At 37.5% G+C, this 18279-nt stretch overlaps 1 protein-coding gene across 1 annotated transcript in view; it reads right to left on the bottom strand.

The window, feature by feature from the left end:
* LRP1B (LDL receptor related protein 1B) overlaps positions 1-18279 on the bottom strand; it is a 473299-nt gene that overhangs the window by 5409 nt on the left and 449611 nt on the right. The window contains exons 87-91 of the mRNA XM_058839737.1: positions 15465-15639; positions 14725-14829; positions 12615-12728; positions 3203-3279; positions 1025-1115 (exon numbers count right to left, since the gene is read on the bottom strand). Of these exons, the coding sequence (XP_058695720.1) occupies positions 1025-1115; positions 3203-3279; positions 12615-12728; positions 14725-14829; positions 15465-15639 (562 nt within the window). The remainder of the gene's footprint in view (positions 1-1024; positions 1116-3202; positions 3280-12614; positions 12729-14724; positions 14830-15464; positions 15640-18279) is intronic.

The following is an 18279-nucleotide window of genomic DNA, read 5'->3' as shown; positions in this document are numbered from 1 at the left end:
TGCTTACTAGTTTACACCAGAGTTTGCAGCGGGGAGAGATACTGCATGTGATGCCAGATCATAGTAACTTAAATAATTCTTTTAGCCTGGAGCACTAAAATAGTCTCATAAATGGCCATGTTTGCAGAAACAGCAGATTCATCACTTATTTCTTAAGGACTTAACAAAGAGACATTATCCTGGTTTCAGATGTGGGGTAACAAGCCCCAGGAGAAAATCAGCCAGCTGCTCAAGGCCAGCAAGCAGGACAGCTACAGGCCTGAAGTAAATGGTTTGCTCTCTGATTCCCACTCTGCCTTCCCCAGTGGGCCATGTCCTTATCACCAGGAATGTTCTCTTGCTAAATCTGCACCACCATCAACATTATGTTCTTTGAGCATGGGAAGGGTTGCAGCTCTCTCTGGTGTCTCACTCAGCAGAAACACTCCTGCCTCCCCTGGCCTTGGGAGAAGTGCCCAAAGTCAAAAAGTCAAACTCAAGTCCTCAAGCTCATTACCAGCTCTAAGGCAGCTGAATTCCAGAGAAATATTCAAGAAGATATTCCCTGATCGGTGCTGGAATTTGGCTTCCTGTGCAAGATACTACAGGAACACAGTAAGGAGGAAAAGGCTGGGACTCTGCTGGAAATATTTTGAGTATTGTTTACATCTTCAATAAAACTTGAAGAGGTAAACAATACTCGAAATTTGAGTATGTGGTTTCAATGAAACACATTAATTATGTTCTCTAAGTCTCTGGATAAAGTTAGTAACACTAACACAGCCTTGTCAGGATTGGGAGAAGTGGGTATGAACTACAATTTTTTATCTACTACATGAGGAACATAAGTATCAATAACAGATGTGGTTATTCCAGCAAGAACAAAAAAGTAACTGATTCACTGCCTCCAGATACAAGTCATGGGTCATTTGTTGCATTTGTGTTTCTCACATAAAGTGATTCTTTGTATATTGGAAAGATGCAAATACTTTAAAGTTGTTTTGTTGTGGTTTTTTACTTCATAAATCAATGTAAAATTACTTACCTTCGTTTTCTTTTGCAAAGAAATAGTCCAATTACAAGAGTAGTGATCAAAGTCACCAGTAAAACAAGAGGAACAATGATTGCTATGCTTCCTAAAACAGAAGGAAATACCATTGAATAATCCTGGCTTCACAGCTGTAAAACAGTTAAATTAATTAAAAGACTGTAATTTCCCACACCAACAATGCAGTTTCAGGTGATGAGCTTCACTCATCAATTTGAGATTTTAATGCTGATCAATGAAAAGCCACCTTCATTACAGAGAGTAGTGTACACAGAAGTACTTTTATAAACAAATCAGGGGTTTCCTCTTTTTGGATACCAATATACTTTGGACTAATTCCCTGCCCTCATTTCCAGCACTAATCCAGGAAAGTCTGGAACTGCTGAACAATTTGGACTGGAGAGACACGGCCACTGACTGCCACCAGGATCTTCAGCAGTTTCAGTCACACAATTATTAATTTAAAATATTCAATAGGCTTGGCTCTGGTTGGAGAATTCATTAGTATTTAGAGGTTATTATCTTTATTTGTGAAAACATAAAAAACAGCGAGCAGTGTTCATTTCTAGATGGTTGGTACATTCCTGCATTTTGCTGCATTTTACTACATGAGAGCCAGCAATTTTGTTATGTTGATATAGGCAATCACAAAAACTACAATAATGCTTAATGCAGCAGAAAAACAGTGCAGAGATCAGACAGTGATGTTAAAGGAGAGGAGGGAACAGGGAAGAACAAAATGGGCTTCACATTATTTTGGCAGATAATTTCACTGAAATTAGTCTATCTGCAAAAATAAGGTCAGCAACTGTATCCTTCTTTCTGAGCCTTACTTTAAGTACTTGCTTGTAAAGAAATACGTGCAACAAATAATTTTATTTTATAAATACAGGACTTATAAAAGCAGGAATCCAGCATAAAGCCAGTGTGGAGTGGCATGTATTTTCTTTAATATCACAATCCTTAACTGGTGGAAAACAAAAATATTGCCGGTTGTTTCACTGGCAACATGTATTGATTTATTAAAAAAAAATAAGCTCCTGGCAGTGTCTGCTCTACATTAAGCACAGTCTAAATAAAGAATTGAAAAATGCTTTGAATTCTGCCTGGAGGCTTTCTGCCTGAAAGCCAAGTCAGGTTGTCAGAGACACGAAATGAAGTACTGAATAAAAACTTGAAGCATCCTTGAAGCATTCACTTCAGTTTATGAAGATTCAGCACATAAGGGATATTACAACAAGGCTCTTTTAAGAAAACATTTGATAAATAACTGCATTAAGTTCTACTTAGGTGTCAAAAAAAAAAAAAAAAAAGTTAATTTTGTCTTGGCATGTAAACATTGAGGAAAAAGCCCTGAAAAACATCCCATCAGGCAGGAGTTGCCATTTGGTGGCCATGGTGCAGCCTGGGGTCCAGGAGAAGCCCATTCCCCAAACTGCAGCAGTTATACCCTCACAATGAAGCAGTGATCCCAGTTCTGCCTGCTTTTCTGCCCATTTCCAGCTCGTGAGTGCTCTTTCACTTGTGGGGATTGCTGGGAATGTTTCATCTAAGCACCAAGCTGACCTGAATAGCTCATTGGGCTGCCCCAGTTGGGCTAAATGTGACCAAGGCAGGTACAGCAGGGCACCAGCAGCACTCTCAGCACTCTGCAGGGAACCTTGTCCAGTTTAAGCTGCCAATAGTGCAGCAATGCCATCCTTTTATGCTTACAGATGTGTTTAAAAATATTCAGCAGGAGCTATTCTTACTTTCAGGCCGATTTTCACAGTAGGCAAAATTCACCCCTGTGCAGACAGCCAATACAAAAGTTATGTGCTACTTACAGCTCTATTTTTGATGCTTTCAGTAGGATTTAAATGGTCAGAGGTCTCCCACTAGTTCCCTGCATAGGGCTGATATGGCCAAATGCTTGTTACTTGATATGCTTTCCTTAAGAAAAGTGCAGCTAGCCCTCGGAGCAGGGAGTGTAAGTCCTAAGAACTGCATCCAAACCGCCTCATGCAACACCAAATGGCAATCAAAAAGCAGAGAAATATCTATATTTTGTTTGTTTAAAGAAAAATAAGTAATGAGCATTTTTCATTACACAAAGTCATTTCAAAATAGCTCAAGGCTTAGATTTCTAAAGTGAGGCAAATTTGACAAGTGACAGCAGTTATTGGAAGTACTTACTGGTACTGATGTTGTCAGACTTGCTGCTTTTGGGAGCTGGCCTCTCACACTGTGTGCCTGACCAGTTGGCTGAACATCTGAAAGGATCCAATTGCGATGGAAAAGTTAATAAATGTCAGCTATTAACGCAGTTACCCATGAAAGAGACCACCAGCATCTTCTCAAGAGCTACATGAATGACAACAGTGCTTCCACAAAACCGACAAGAAGCCTCATGGAAGGAGCCAGCAGGACTCTGCCACGGTGTGACAACATTCAGAGTAGGGATTTAGTTTAAAACTATGCCTTTGTATATTTGATTCCTGTTATTATTACTGTGACCTTAATTCCAGAGTTCTTTTTTAATTTCTCAAATGATTAAACAAGTTTCATCAAAGGTATATTAGCATTTTAACTTTCTAAATGTTGAACTTTATAACCAGGTATTTATTTGCAGGACTATATCCATATGTGGGTGTGTAAGCAGGCATGACAGTCAAAGAATAAAGCATTATCCTAAAGGGACAGGAGCACCTCCTGACCTCAGAAAGCCCTAAATACTGTTTATATTCAGAATATGTCTTCCAGGAGCCAGGTGCCTGGATTACACACAGCTATTCTGCTATAATTTCCTTGTGTGAATATCAGTATGCAAATAGCTCTTCAGCTGGGGTTCAGAACACTCTCCATGCTTACAAGGAAACACAAGGAGTCCATGGAAGCAAACTCAGCAAATCCATCAAAAAACAGAAACAAATACCTGAATGAAATTCAATTGCTTATTCAACCTGCTGTAAATATGATTAAGTTTACTACAGACCCTCAAACTCTCCTTGTGGAAACAGCAGGAAGTAGTCACTTTTCATCTGTCTCTGTTGCATATTGTGCAATGAATCATGTTTTTTCTATGTATTTTTGAATTATTTATGAATTTAAACATCAGTTATCTTTAGGGAGGTGCAATAGAGCGTTACCCTCACAAAGTTCCAAGAACTACTGCTATCTGATGCCTTCCTAAGGATTTAATAAATTGCAAAATTTAGAGGTGGTTGTGCTTAACAACTGATACTGTTCTATAATAAAAGAAGTTTTGGAAAGATACCAAATATTCCAGACAAAAACAATGTCACTGTCAGAGAAGAGCCCTAGGCAGCTTTGCTGGTGATGCTTTGGGCTCTCTTTTGTCTTTGCAGATCCCTGCAGAAGGCTGGCTCATTTCTCTGCTTGCTCCTAAGCCTATACCAGCCCAACCTGACATTCAGATAAATGAATTAATGATAAAAAAATCTCTTTACTGGCTTCCATATTAAGCTTGAACTTCTTTTGGGGAGTTAATTTAATTTTTAGTAGGATACACTATGAAAGTGTTTAAGCTCTTCAGAGGGAAGGCACAGAGGGTCTTTAGAACAGAATTGATTTTTTTATATATATTGATTACTATTGCTAGTTGATTCATAAATTGTCACACGCTAGCCAAATTGCACTGTGATTTAGAAGTTCTTCATGTTTATTGAAATAAGTTTGTTTACTTAAATAAATATGGTAAATACACACTTAGGTTTCCTCACTGCAAAGACCCCTAAGTAGGGTATCTCAGTAGGTAAATAGAAACCCAATTCCTAATTCCTAAATACACATGCTTCACAATGATGTATTTAATAACTGAACCCAGCTGACTTTTCCACCTGCTTACCATCACTTCAACACACTGTAAGTCACAGGAAACACAACTTTAATCTTTCAAAAGATGCACCTGTTCCTTTTTCTTTCCAGATCTCTTTTTAGCAATTATGTATGATAGAAATGCTGGCACTGACAGCTTACTTTACTAAGATACTGTTCAAGGAATTTACTTTTTAAAAATATCAATTTTCAATGTACAGCTGCAAAATAAGTATCTCCATTCTTGTAGAGAAACACCATATATCTTTATACTTAGAATATTCTACTCATCTCCAAGCTGTTGGCACATGACAAACACAAAACAAAGTCTTTATAATTCTGGCTGATATTTTGCATCATTCCTGCTCAGGATTCAACTCACCTAATTAAAACTTGTGATGACAGGCAATTTGCATTTAATACTACACTACTGAAAGGGAAAAATATTTTAGACATATCTAACTTTGCAACTAAATTATATTAAATGTTTCAAATGCTTCCACTGTATATAAAATCATTATGATAAATCTGTCGTAAAAACAGTTTAGAGAACATAAGAGAGTGAGTCTAGCAAAAGAATCACCATGAAGCATTCAAGTACAGGCTCATGAGAAAATTGTATAATGTACAATTATATTTTTCAAAATCTTAAAGCAGACATGATATCACAACAGCTGGTGAAGAGAAAAAATCTACAGCTATATATACAATAAAGAGGAGAAAAAAAGGCAAAAATATTAAAAGTTCTTTACCTATCTTGCCATTCTAATTGCAAAAATCAGCAATATTGCAACATCTGAGGCATTTGATAGAAGTCTCATAAAAACATTGTTTGTTGCCACTATACTTTAATTTTTTTTCCAAATGCTTACTTTCTCCAATAAACATTAAAGACACTGAAGGTGGAAGGATGGAAGTCATTTTCTTCTGCACTTTGAGGTGAAATGATTGCTCTTTGATGGTCCAGCAAGGTACTAAAGGCTTGTCTTTGGCAGACAGAGGAGAAAAAGAAATAAAGCCCAGGGGAAAGGGATATTTTTTGCAAGGGAATTTGACACAAAGTCAGCCATGAGCAGGCACTTGAATAATGATGGAGCTGGGACATGGACAGCTGTTCATGCAGGAACATGGGAAATGATGAGATCTAAACCAGTTTTAATTTTCTGCAGAGAGAAATTGTTCTTAATAACAGCATTTTCTGGTGTCAGGACATTTAAATTCAGAGTGCTCAGTTCCTAGCATGGGAACTGACTCCTGGTTCAGTTTGATGCACAGTAGTTTGTCCTTTTCCAAACTCTTTGGTAGCAGGAGCTGTTCTGTGCTGTTTTCAGGGTCAGACAGGACATTTGCAGCAAGAGCAAACAAAAGGGCATTAACCAAGCAGAACCACATAAAGTCACTTGGTTTCATCAAAGATGCTCATCACAAACTCGGGAGAAAGAACAGTGGAAATGCCTAATTTGAGTCACTCCCAGACAAATACAGATGGAAACAGATGGGGAAGCTGACAGTGAAGGACAGGCTGAAGTCAGCTGCGTGGTGCAAGGTGCTACAGAGAACATCTCAGGTGCAAATCTCCAGCTCCCAGCAGAACCAGAGAAAGATCAAAGAGCAGCAGTGCCACAGGGGATGCCAGTATGAAAACTGAGAGTGAACGTAATAAATAAAGGTTGTACATGTTCTGCTGCCAAGGTCTTCAATAAAACAGCTACAGCTCTCTCTGTAACAATTGAGTTCTACATTTACAGAGATGAGTGCTTGGGAAGTGCCTTCTGAGGTACCGAGTGCCTGTGCCACTGGAATTGCCTATTTTGAGGAAATAGCACTGCAAGGAGAGATGTTTTAAAAACTTCCTGTTCAGATTATGAAGGTGTTGCACTTGGAGTGAGGAATGTTTAAAATGAAGTTATTTACATTTCTGAGATTGATCAGGCTGTTGTTACAGAGTCTATTCGTGACAGAAAATTTCTCACTCCTCAATTTCTGCATAACCCTTACAGGTTGCTATGATCAATATTCTAAACTGTTATAGGGGTACGTGACCATTTGATTATGAAATGACTGAATAAATAGGAAAAAAAATAGTAAAAAAGAGATAATTTGGTAGCAGTGTACAAATTTCTTAAATATTTTGTTTCTCTTTTTTCTTCCTCTTTGTGCCAAAAGCATTGTCATAAGAATATAATACAGAAGGCACAACATGAAGTTAAATCTGCTTTTGTAGACAGCTGTTTTCCAACTCAATGTATCAGTGCAGATCCAAAAATGACAACAGCTTTGAATGATTAGTCTAGAAGTGTAACAGACTCTGTGGAAGGGTCCTTACAAAACAGAGGTGGAAGGGGAACCAAAAATGTTTCTTAGCTATAAATTATATTTCTTCATTACACAAAATAATTTTCTAACTTGCCTTTTGGTCACGACATGTATACTAAAACATCCTAATGAAAGTATCTAGCCTCACTATTTTAAGAACACTTAACATTAAAAATTCACTGGAACTTGTCTTATCATTAATATTAAAACTGTTTGTAAGACAAGAGAACATCTGGATTAAAGTTATTTACTATCTACATTAAATTGCATTGAAAGAGAGAAATCAAAATTCCCCTTTTCCCCAAAACTCTGTAGAATGACAGAGGATGACAAAAACCTCCCACTAAACCAAATCATTAAACTGTTCCTTATAATAAATTTAGGAATACCTCTGCAGATATGCTTTGATCATACAGGGAGCTGATACAGCAGAGTTAAACCCTCTGATAAACCCTCTAAAGTAAAGCACTTTCCAAACAAAGAACGACCAAAAATCTCAACCCAGGACTGATCAATAACTGCACATTCTGTAGCTCCCCCTCTATTGTTAGGGTTTCATTATTTTCAAGTAATAAATTTTCCATAATCATTTTATACAGGAACACACCGCATTTTAGTAGATTTGTCTAATGAGCATCCCTCAACATCTTAAAAGGAAAATAATGTAGATACTAAGGGATAGAAAATTTATACTTGTTATCTGAAAATGAAATACAAATTACCTTGCAATACAATACATTCAGAATAGGATAATTACATCATTCAAAAGCAGGCAAAACAATAAAAAATTACTTTTCAGGAACACTGAAAAAACCCTGAAATTTAGTCACAATTTAAGTAGGAAAAAAAAAAAAGTGACTTTAAAAATTAAGTTTAATTTGGGCATGAGATTACTATGTACAAATCATTATTCACAATTGCTGCATGATGTTCACTGTAAAGGAACAACTTCCAAGTGCAACTCAGCCTCATTGATCCAAAGGTAAGAAAAAGAAGAAACTGAGAGTCATTAACCACCATGCAATTAGCAATACGTGTACAGAGGCTGTACAAGTAGTAAAAATAATAACAGAAAATAAATAAAAAGCATTTCCAGGTGATTACTACTGTAGCTGTAAGTACACTGAGCAATAAAACAAAAGGAAAGGAGATTGAAATGGTAAAAGTAAAAAGGAATGAGAAAAGACTGAAGGGTAAGTAGGTAGATAGAATCCCAAGCATGTTTTTCCCAAGCAGTGATAGGCAGCAGCAAAAAATACTATGCAAGTTTTATCTGAACAATTTTAAACTCATGGACAAAGGATATCTGCATTACAGCCTAGGTAGTAAATGCTCCATGAAAAATATACATATTCGTCTTTTCCAAGATCTTAAAATTTCCTCCTCTGACAAACTTCAAATTTCCACTCTTCAAACTCCTGTTTGCATTTGGTTCTTGAACTAATACTAGTTTGTGGTACAAAGTGGATAAAAGATCTTTTATCATACAAAGGTATAACCCGCGGATTATATTCAATTTCAAGATATTTATAACAAAGATATTTTTAGTTGAAAAAGAAAACTTTCAAAGGGCTGGCAGAATGCTGTGAATTTCCTGTTGTAATTGCGATTGGGGAGCTCATTAAATATACCCCAGGAAATCATATGGAAAGCATTTATTGCAGGGTACTTGGTAAAATGTCCTGGTTTGTGCTGTCTCTCAGGGTTCCCAGGGCCTTCTCTTAGTCAGGCTTTACATTCCTGTGACTGTTCTACACCACAGTGGCTTTTTCTACTCAGCCTTCAGAAAATGCCAATCAGGGCACTGCAGGTCCCTTTCTTGTCCACAACTGGGCCTGAGCCTTTTTTTGAGCAGAGGTTTGAGTTTATTTATTCTAAACCTGCGTGCAAATGCAGCGTTTGTACAAGCTGCACGTGCACTTACATAAAAACTGCTCATATTGGAAGATTTTTCAACAGGAAGGGAATGTCAGGAGGGAAGTCCAGCATCACAGGCATTGAGCTGCAGGGGAGCTCCTCCACAAAGAGGAATGCACTCTTTTATTCCTGAATTCTGTGACCCAAACACACACACACACGTCTGCACACACAGGTGCTCACCCCACACACTCCCCTCACACCAAGTCTCCAGAACATTGGATATAAAGCTGGCAAGAACAGCTTGGCAACACTGGACCAGGATTCCCAGAAAAGCTGTGGATGCTTCATCCCTGGAAGTGTCCAGACCAGGCTGGTCTAGCCTGGTCTCTGCTTGTGGCAGGGGGTTTGGATCAAGATGAACTTTAAGGTCCCTTCCAACCCAAACCATTCTGGGATTCTGTAAGAACAGCTCTCTGGTTTATTTCACTTCTGCAGGAGCTATTTTTCCTAATTTATCCATGTCTGCACTTCCAGGTTCAAGCTTTGATATCACTTTAAAGCAATTCCACAATTTCACAAATTTTCACAAAGTGTTCTCTCCCCAGTAATTTCTGGTCCTTATCCTATTACTTGACCAAAATTCTCCATTAAAAAATGAAGTTATTTATTCTTTCTCCGCCCTTCGCTTTTCAGTTCCTCTGTTACCAAAGTTCAGCTTTCTTCCAAGGTCCTGTATGGTCTGTGCCTTCTTGTTAATTCTTCCAGGATGGCTTGTTCTTCATTACAGAGGAATTGATGTTTGTTCTAATACTGAAATACAGCACACACTTGAATCCCTCTGAAGAGTCAGCACATCCAGCCACAGGCAACTAATGTAATGCTGTACTTTGTCTTCTGATTTTTATATTTCTATAATGCCTAGTGTAAGGGGGTTATGATTTGATCACATTTATTTGCAGATAACAACAACAACAATAACAATAACAATAATAATAATAGTAATAATAATAATAAAACACATGCATGTGCTGGTATAAATAACAATAGTAATACAAATAAAAAGATGGACTTATAGCAGCACATAGTTAGGATGAAGGTATAAAAGAAACAAAGCTGAGAGAGAGCAATGTTCTGTGCTAAAGATTCTGTAATAAAAGCCCTGCCCATGAAACAGCCAGAGCCACTCCTGAGTACTTGAAAGTTTCAATTCTTTCCAGTTCTCTTCACTGGCATCATACAAGGGGTAATCTCTCTCTAAACCCTGCTTCTCTTGCAGGAATGCATATACAGGTAGGTAGATAGTGAGAAGGAAACAGAGACATAAATAAAGGTATTTATTAAAAGAGAGACTGATAGAACAGATGGAATGAACAGTTTGTGAAACACACGGAAAAAGCGTTTCTTGATTATTTCTCACGTGAATCTGATCTCCTGATCATTCTTTTTTTTTCAACTGATTTATGAATTTACTGGTGCAGTTCAGGCGTATCTCACATGCATCTACTGTGATGCACATCACACACGCAGACCCCACCCATTACTGAGCAGTACTAAAGAGATCCTTGAAAATGTACTATGGGAATACTAAAATTACAGTAACTATACATAAGCACAATCTTTTGTGCTACTTCAGTACACCCTAAGTGGAACATTTTTCAGAAAACATCATTACCCCAAATTTTAACATTCTGAAATTCTCTCAGAACCTTTGTAACTGAGCAAGAACAATAATGTGGGGAGGGGGGGGTGGAAGGGGGAATAATAATCATCACATACCTAAAAATAATGTGAAGAATTAATAATCTAGATTTCACAGAAGTCCAAAGAGACATCACAGCATATTCTGCATAATTTAAACCCTGATAGAGCTTTCACTGGAAATGGCCTTCATAAAAACCTCCTCTTTTTTTTTGGTGGCTTTTATGAAGCCACCAAAAAGTAAGGCCTTAATTCATGCCTAAAATGGCTAGGTGAAAACCACAACTCCTCCTTCCAGAGTGTAATATTTAGGTCATTTAGTGCATTCAACATTAAAAAGACACCTTGAGACAGGAAGATAAAATAAAAATGTATGTTGGAAGTACAGGCTGTTGAAAGGAGAGTCTGTTCTTACAGGCTTAGAGTTGCTCTGTATAATTATGGCTTTAGGATTGCCCTTTGGAACAGCTAAATCTTATTCTCTATTGTCTTTACTGAATGATAATAAGGGCTTGATTATGTGTAAAGTTTGCATTCTCAGATGCTGGCTGTGAGAGAAAGCCTCTTCAGAGTTCCTGCCCAATGACAACAAACCCAGGCATCTCCTATTTCTTCTAAAAATCACCCATTCCCCAGTTAGAGACTGCTTTAGGAAAACATTGGCCCTTGGACAAGTGGCTCCTGGAGCATTTGAGAGAAAAAGCAGAAAAGGTGCATCCAATAAATGACTTTATAGGCAGCAGCATGCTGTTGTTAGGGCTGCCTGATCCTGAAAACACAAGTGTGATACATGGAGATACAAAAAGTTCCAGGCACCCATGTCCCAGACACTGCTGACCACTCCATACTCTTCCAAGTCTAGGTGGTAGTTAGGACATTAATCTTGTTTCCAACAGATTTATGGTACCTCAAACCAGAGAGTTTCATTGCATGAAAACATTGACAAACCAACTGAGATCATGTTTAAAAATAAAAAAATAAAAAAAAATTAGATTATTCACCTTAAGCAGTCACTGTCTTTGCTACCTACCAGACACCCACATCACATCCCCAGAGCACTCCGTGCTTTTATAAACCATTCACTAAGATAAGTTTAAATCTGTATGAATTTCACGTTTTCTCCCAAGTCTAGGTCTTTGCCTCATGATTTCACTACTGACTTTTGCATCACAACCACTGAGGGAAGCTATGCTCATCTGACAGGTAGGTGTTTTGTGTCTCTCTGTACATCTGCCTTACAGGATTTTGAAAGACTAATGCTGTTTCTTTTCCTGATAAAGATTAAAATTTTCTCTTTAAGAAATACACATCAAATCCTTTAGAGAAGTAGAGAATACAAATGTAATTAACTTTTTAATCAGAGAAGTCAATGCTATGATGTAGCTCACATGCTTTTGTTTAACAGATTTATTTTTTTTTTACAGCACCATTTCTAGAAAATTAACGATAAGACACAAATACAAACTTAACTCCTGAAGTAGCACCTAAATACCTGTTCTGTTCCTTTCCCTGCACAAATAAGAACTAGGAAGTCCGGTTTGGACTACAGAACATATGCAACATCACTGTTCACTAAACTTCATGCTGTGTAGGATTAACTTGGTAAAATATCTCAAAACATGAGCAATAGAACCCAAGCGGCATTTTCAGGTTTTTTTTTTTTTCCAATTTATTTAGTAAACATAAAGCCTTTTATTTCTTATATACACACTCCAAATCTACTTTAAAATATACTCATCAGTGCAACTCTCAAAGGGTAAGTGTGTATTATAGAAATGGTCCCCCAGATTAAGTATATATTGTGAAATGTATGTGAATGTGCATGACTTGAACCAATGAGCTGTGGCCTGGAATGATGTCACAGAATGTGCAGCATTAAGTGGAAGGTTAAACCTACTTGCATCTCGGTTCATTAAACGTGGTTAAAGTGCAAATTCCCTCATTCTGACAGTAGTAATCACAAGGGTTCACTTTCTGGTCACAGCGCTGACTTTTAAACCCCACAGAGCATCTGCAGAATTTCAGTAAAATAGACCTACATAAATATTCTGCCTTGTGCCGAGCAGATTTTAAACGCGTTACATATAACGACGGCAAGACACGCACACGTACACGGGCACACACTCACAGAAGACAAAATCAATATTGTTTTTCTCATGGAAGGTCCATCTGACAATACTGAAAAGTTTGCTCGTGAGTGTTGATCAAACAGTTTTTGCAAACAATGGGCCTGTACTGCCTGAAGGGTTCTGGGAGTATTATTGTCAGATGTACATTTCTATCGATTGATCCAGATTGCAATGGCCTTAAAAATGTTCATTACCATTTTCTTAGCATTGCTAATGGTGTTGGTGAATGCTGCAGCATTTATGTATTGTAATTCCACACACAAATTAAAGCACAAAACCTTTTTTTTTTTTTTTTTCTTGAGATGCTATGGTGTTACATGTGAATTGAAAAAGAATATGACAGTTTTATAACAAAAAAAATACTGAAAAGTTACAAGCTTCCAAAAAAGCCATTCTAGCTGTTTAACCAAATGAACCTCCAGGCTTAGTCATCATATTTGGGCCTTACATATTATAACTGTGATATTCTCCTTTTGGCAGGATTTATCCATCTCTGGTCCTCAGCTAAAGACGTTTAAGGGGGTACAAATAACAGGCAAAATGGTAAAAGCTAGTAAAAAATAATACTGAAAAAGAAAAATAAGCAATTAAGGTATTTTCAACTCAGTAAGGGCTACTGTGCAGTCCTAAATTACACTGACTTTAGCCCCAAACATGCAAACATGCACTGACAATTTTTTTATGGTAGTGCCATTACATTTGTGCCCTTTTTCTCATGCAGAAGTGCTTCAGCTCTCATAGGGAGGAACCCTTGGCCCATCTCTTCCCCTAACAAAATCTAGGCATTTATGAAACTCCTTTAAGAATCTGAATAAAACTCTCTTTCAAGATCAGCTGCATCAAGAAAATGAAGGCATGTCTGTATCTGTATTCACAAAGTTGCAGTGCCAGATCCCTTTGGGCAATGGTTTGGTTTTATCACCCAGGGAATGAGACTCAGGAATTCATGTCTTCCAACACCTCTCTCTTCCAGCCTGGAGATTGCTCTGAGCTCCAGGCTGTTTGGAGAAATGGAAGACCATTGCAAAATGAATTATTTAAAGAAATAACAAAGAAAAATAAACCAAAAAATAACCAAAACAAACAAACAAAAAAAAACAAACCAAGTATGACAAGGTAGCTCAGAGTAACTGAGAGCAGGAAGGAAATTAATTTTTTGCTACAGTGACTGCTGTATTATATTTTATATTGAGCAGCTGAAAAGTGAAGATGCAGCATAGCTCTCAAGAAAGGAGTAGAATGTTGGCTTTTCTGCTTACAACAGTACTTCACTTCTAGGCTACAGAATCTGAATTTCTGTGGCATCTGATGTCTGAGCATAAGAAAAGCACCTCGACCATTGCACAGGAGGGAGAGCACAATCTCACCCCAGAACAGCCACATTACTCTGGGCAGTAGGAAGGTTGGGGCAGAAATCTGAAATACATGAGCCTATCCCTGTAAGGGAAATAACCCTGACATTATTTTTCTTATTCTCCAGCCATCAGGAGGAGAGTTTTGCCTCCAAATCTGACCATCTCTGTAGGAAAAAAGACTTAATCCACCACTGAAAAGCAGAGCAGGCAACCTCGAGTTTCCATTCCAAAAAAAAAAAGCCTGAACAGACCTGAAATTACAATAAATCTCCAAAGATATATCTTTGTACCTATGTGAATTCACAATAGAGCCCTCAGTTCTAGATTTCAACACACATTTTGCAAAAAAGGTGTGCAAAGTATGAGGCTACAGAAATAGCTAGAAAATAAATACTGTGAGTTGAAACTGCAACCAGCACATTATTCATCCTAGAGAGACCAAAAATACAGACACATGCATAATAATTGTATTATTTGTTGTCACACAAGCATTTTAAAGAACTGAAGGATGCAGGATACTCACAGACAGACAGGTATATTTGTCTCTGGGTCCAACTGACAGGTGCCACCATTGTAGCAGTAGCCATCACACAGCTGACAGGTAGAGGCAATCTTTCCATTTGTGCAACTGCCATGGTCAAAAAAAATAAAGAAAAAATAAAAAAAGCAAAGAATAATCATTATTTCAGTAAATCTGAGCATTCAATTGTAAAATCAGTATTTTAATATATTACTATAAGATATACTGATTGAAAGAATTCTAGGTTTCTGGTTTGAAAAGTTAGCACAGGAAATGAGATCATTACACAATATATATTTAATCTTTCTTTTAATGAAAATAAACTATTACGATACAAAAACAATCACTCAGCAATAGAACAGCACAATGGCTGTTTACCTATGGCTCCAACAGTATTTAGTTTGTCTCTATCACTGTCACAGATAATGTGGAAGGAAGACATTTCAACAGTATAGAAGAACTCCATTGTTAACATGACTAACTTCAATGTTTTTTAAGGGAAAATGCATTCAGTCTCCTGCTACATTGTGCTTCCTGCAATGAGGAGGGCTCCACAAGTTGGTTTTAAAAGCCAGCAGTCAGTTGGTTTTGTATGGGCAGGAGCCTCACAGAGGAACTGACCTGATGTGACCACTCCAGGGACGAGCTTCTGTGTGAGCGATTTAAAGAGTAACGCAGTAGAATTGCTGCTAAATGCTAAATGTTAAATGATTCTGAAGGAAATCTCTCCCCCACACACTCACTTGCACACTACATCATTGCTGTCCTTGTTTACGATGCAGCGTCCCCCGTGGCACCTGATGCATTTGTCCACCTCGCACTTGGGGCCTTCGAAGCGCCCCGGGCACACGCACTCCACGCTCCCGTCGCCAGAAATCGTGCACGACTCGGAATTCACGCAGTAATGGTGGCAAACATCTGAAAGCAACACCAGACATAATTACTAAAAGGCATTGAGGAGCCTTACAGAAGCAAGTGATACACTACTTCCAGGTTTTAAAGGGTACTGTAGTAAAAAACAAAATGAAAACTGAAGTTGGTGACTCACTGGCAACCACAGGAATCAAGAATAACCTATAAACAGATACATAATATATTCAAAATGTAATCTTGGGAAGTGCAGTGGAAGTATAAACTCATAAGGGGTTTTGGTTTTTTTTCCCCTTCTAGTTGTCTAACCATTTATGGCATCATCCCACATAATATAAAGACTCCTGACGAGAAAAGCACAGCAACGTTAATGTATTTAATGGGACGTTGGCTGAATAAAAATCTTCTGATACATTCACATTACCATTAACAGCATTATGCTAAACTGAAATTGAAACGATATTTTGAAATAATTAAGTTTTATTTTCATTTATCCACATATTAAAATTTCATGAAGTTCTAATAATAATATATAAAGACATAATCCATAAGTTCTACAAAGTACTACATAATGCATAAGCTTTACAGACTGTGCAAGACCCCATTATGGTATTTAACTGTTAAAATGCCAATAGGACTGAGATTTTAAGTGGTGAATTCTTTAACTTTCCAGAACCAGCAGTAATTGTCTCAGTTTTCACACCTTTTAAAAAGCCAAATTGCCTAACTGGAGAAGCTTCCAAGAGCTACAAAATAATGGTATCTTAACATTTTGGTTAATTTTTTATTGATGTGGTAGTGACAACTTTATTTTGTGGTTTGTTTTTTTCTTTACAGTCATCATTTAAGCTCCTTAATGGGCAGGGACACCTTCCACTATCCCATTGTTGTATCACTATTGCTCCAAGCCTCATCCAGCCTGGCCCTGAACACTTCCAGGAGCAGCCACAGCTCCCCTGGGCATCACTGGTGAGGGTACCTCAAATCAGAAACACGTTTTCCTTGTGCTCCTCTGTGCTGTTTTTCCTCCTCTCCAAGGAGCGAGTGCTGCTGGAAGAGTTTTGCTGGGGGACAGAGCATGGCTGTTGGAGGAGTTGTTTTTGTTTGAATATTCATTATATGTCTCCACCTGTCTGTGCAGGCTGTAGGCTCAGCTGCTCAAGGAATCAGCAACCAGAGTGGCTTTAAAGACACTAAATGAAGTTGTTCATTGTTTCTCGCTCCCCAGTTCCAGGTATGGAATGGCAATTTGCAGCAGGGGGGCTGTTTTTGGAACAAAAACTACTGCAGCTTGAAAGCTCATACTGAGAGTGATTTTATGTAAGAGCAGACAAAAAAAAAAAAAGCACCAAAATAGGAATAGGAAGGTCATATGTCAAAACAATTATCAGTTTTTAGGTCTGATTGAAGTCACAAACACCTTTAGTCATCTGCAGCATCTAAAATGTTTATGCTACATTTGGGCTGAAATGACACAAAATTATTTCTTTTTTCTCCTAAAGAAAGGGATTTCAGCTTCAGAGAAAGTCACAGCTTGTGGGATCACTGTATCCACTTTGAATGATTGTAACTGCATGAAAATGTTTCCCTTTTTTTTAGGTAGTTTGGGCTTTAAATGATACAAGAAATGAACTTTAGCTACTCTGTGTATCTTTTTCCTGGAATTTAAAGCAGGGAGCTACCTTCAAATACATCAGATTTATGTGTATTTAATAACATGCTCAATGTTAGTAGAATTCTATGTAAATTCAGTCACTTAAATTTATTTCAGCCGTGCCAGAGCCTTGACAGGGAGCACACATTTATGTTATTAGCCCTTATGTGAACTAATCACAGGAGAAACTCTGCATTGGGTAATTGGAGCTGATAAGTGTGGGGAAAATAAGGTCTTTGCAAGCTGGTAATACTGCCAGCAAATGTCTTCTCCCTGCCATAAAACCCCACTAATAATATTTTAAGCTTGGGAGCAGGAGTGAAATACCTACACACATTCATGTGTCATCCTTTGCATATGAACTACCTTCAATCACAGCAAAGGCAGACTGAAAGAGATATCTGGGAGGCAACCAATCTTTGCAATAATGCCAGAGTGATGTATTCCAGCTTGCATACAAAGTGAAGGTGATTAATAAAGCAAAAGATCATGCACATGTGTGAATAAAGCAAAAAAAAAATAACAGATGTCACATTATTAATTGGTATCATTTCACAAAACATACTGGCCACCAAAAAATACACTAAAAGATTGTAAGCCTTTTTTTTTATTATTGTTTTCCCCTAAAAGACTTAAATTTTAAACTAGCAAAAGCTTATTTTTATTTTGTATTTTATAATGCCTTCAGGTCTCTGTATTGTGGCAGTTTCCCAGACAATCCAAATCTAATAAGCACTGTTTAAAGAGTACCCCTAAATTTACATTTAAATTAATTCTCTTAAAAAAAAAAAAAAAAAAAAAATCAAAAAAGGAAAAAAAAAACCAGAAAAAAGATGTTTGCAGAAGCATTCAACTAGAAACAATTTGTTTGGTTTTGGGTAAGCCTCAAGTAAATATTTTTCCTTAATCTGTGTGTCTGTCTGTGCATGATTTATGTACCATACTATTTTCAAATACCCAATTGTGTTTGCAGATACTTATTTGTGGATTCATGCAGTTTGTTTAATACCAAGGGGAAGAGAATCACAATTACT

This window comes from Poecile atricapillus, chromosome 5, assembly GCF_030490865.1.
Source record: "Poecile atricapillus isolate bPoeAtr1 chromosome 5, bPoeAtr1.hap1, whole genome shotgun sequence".
NCBI lineage: Eukaryota > Metazoa > Chordata > Aves > Passeriformes > Paridae > Poecile > Poecile atricapillus.
The sequence above is the reverse complement of the archived record's forward strand: the minus strand, read 5'-3'. Positions and strand labels throughout refer to the sequence as shown.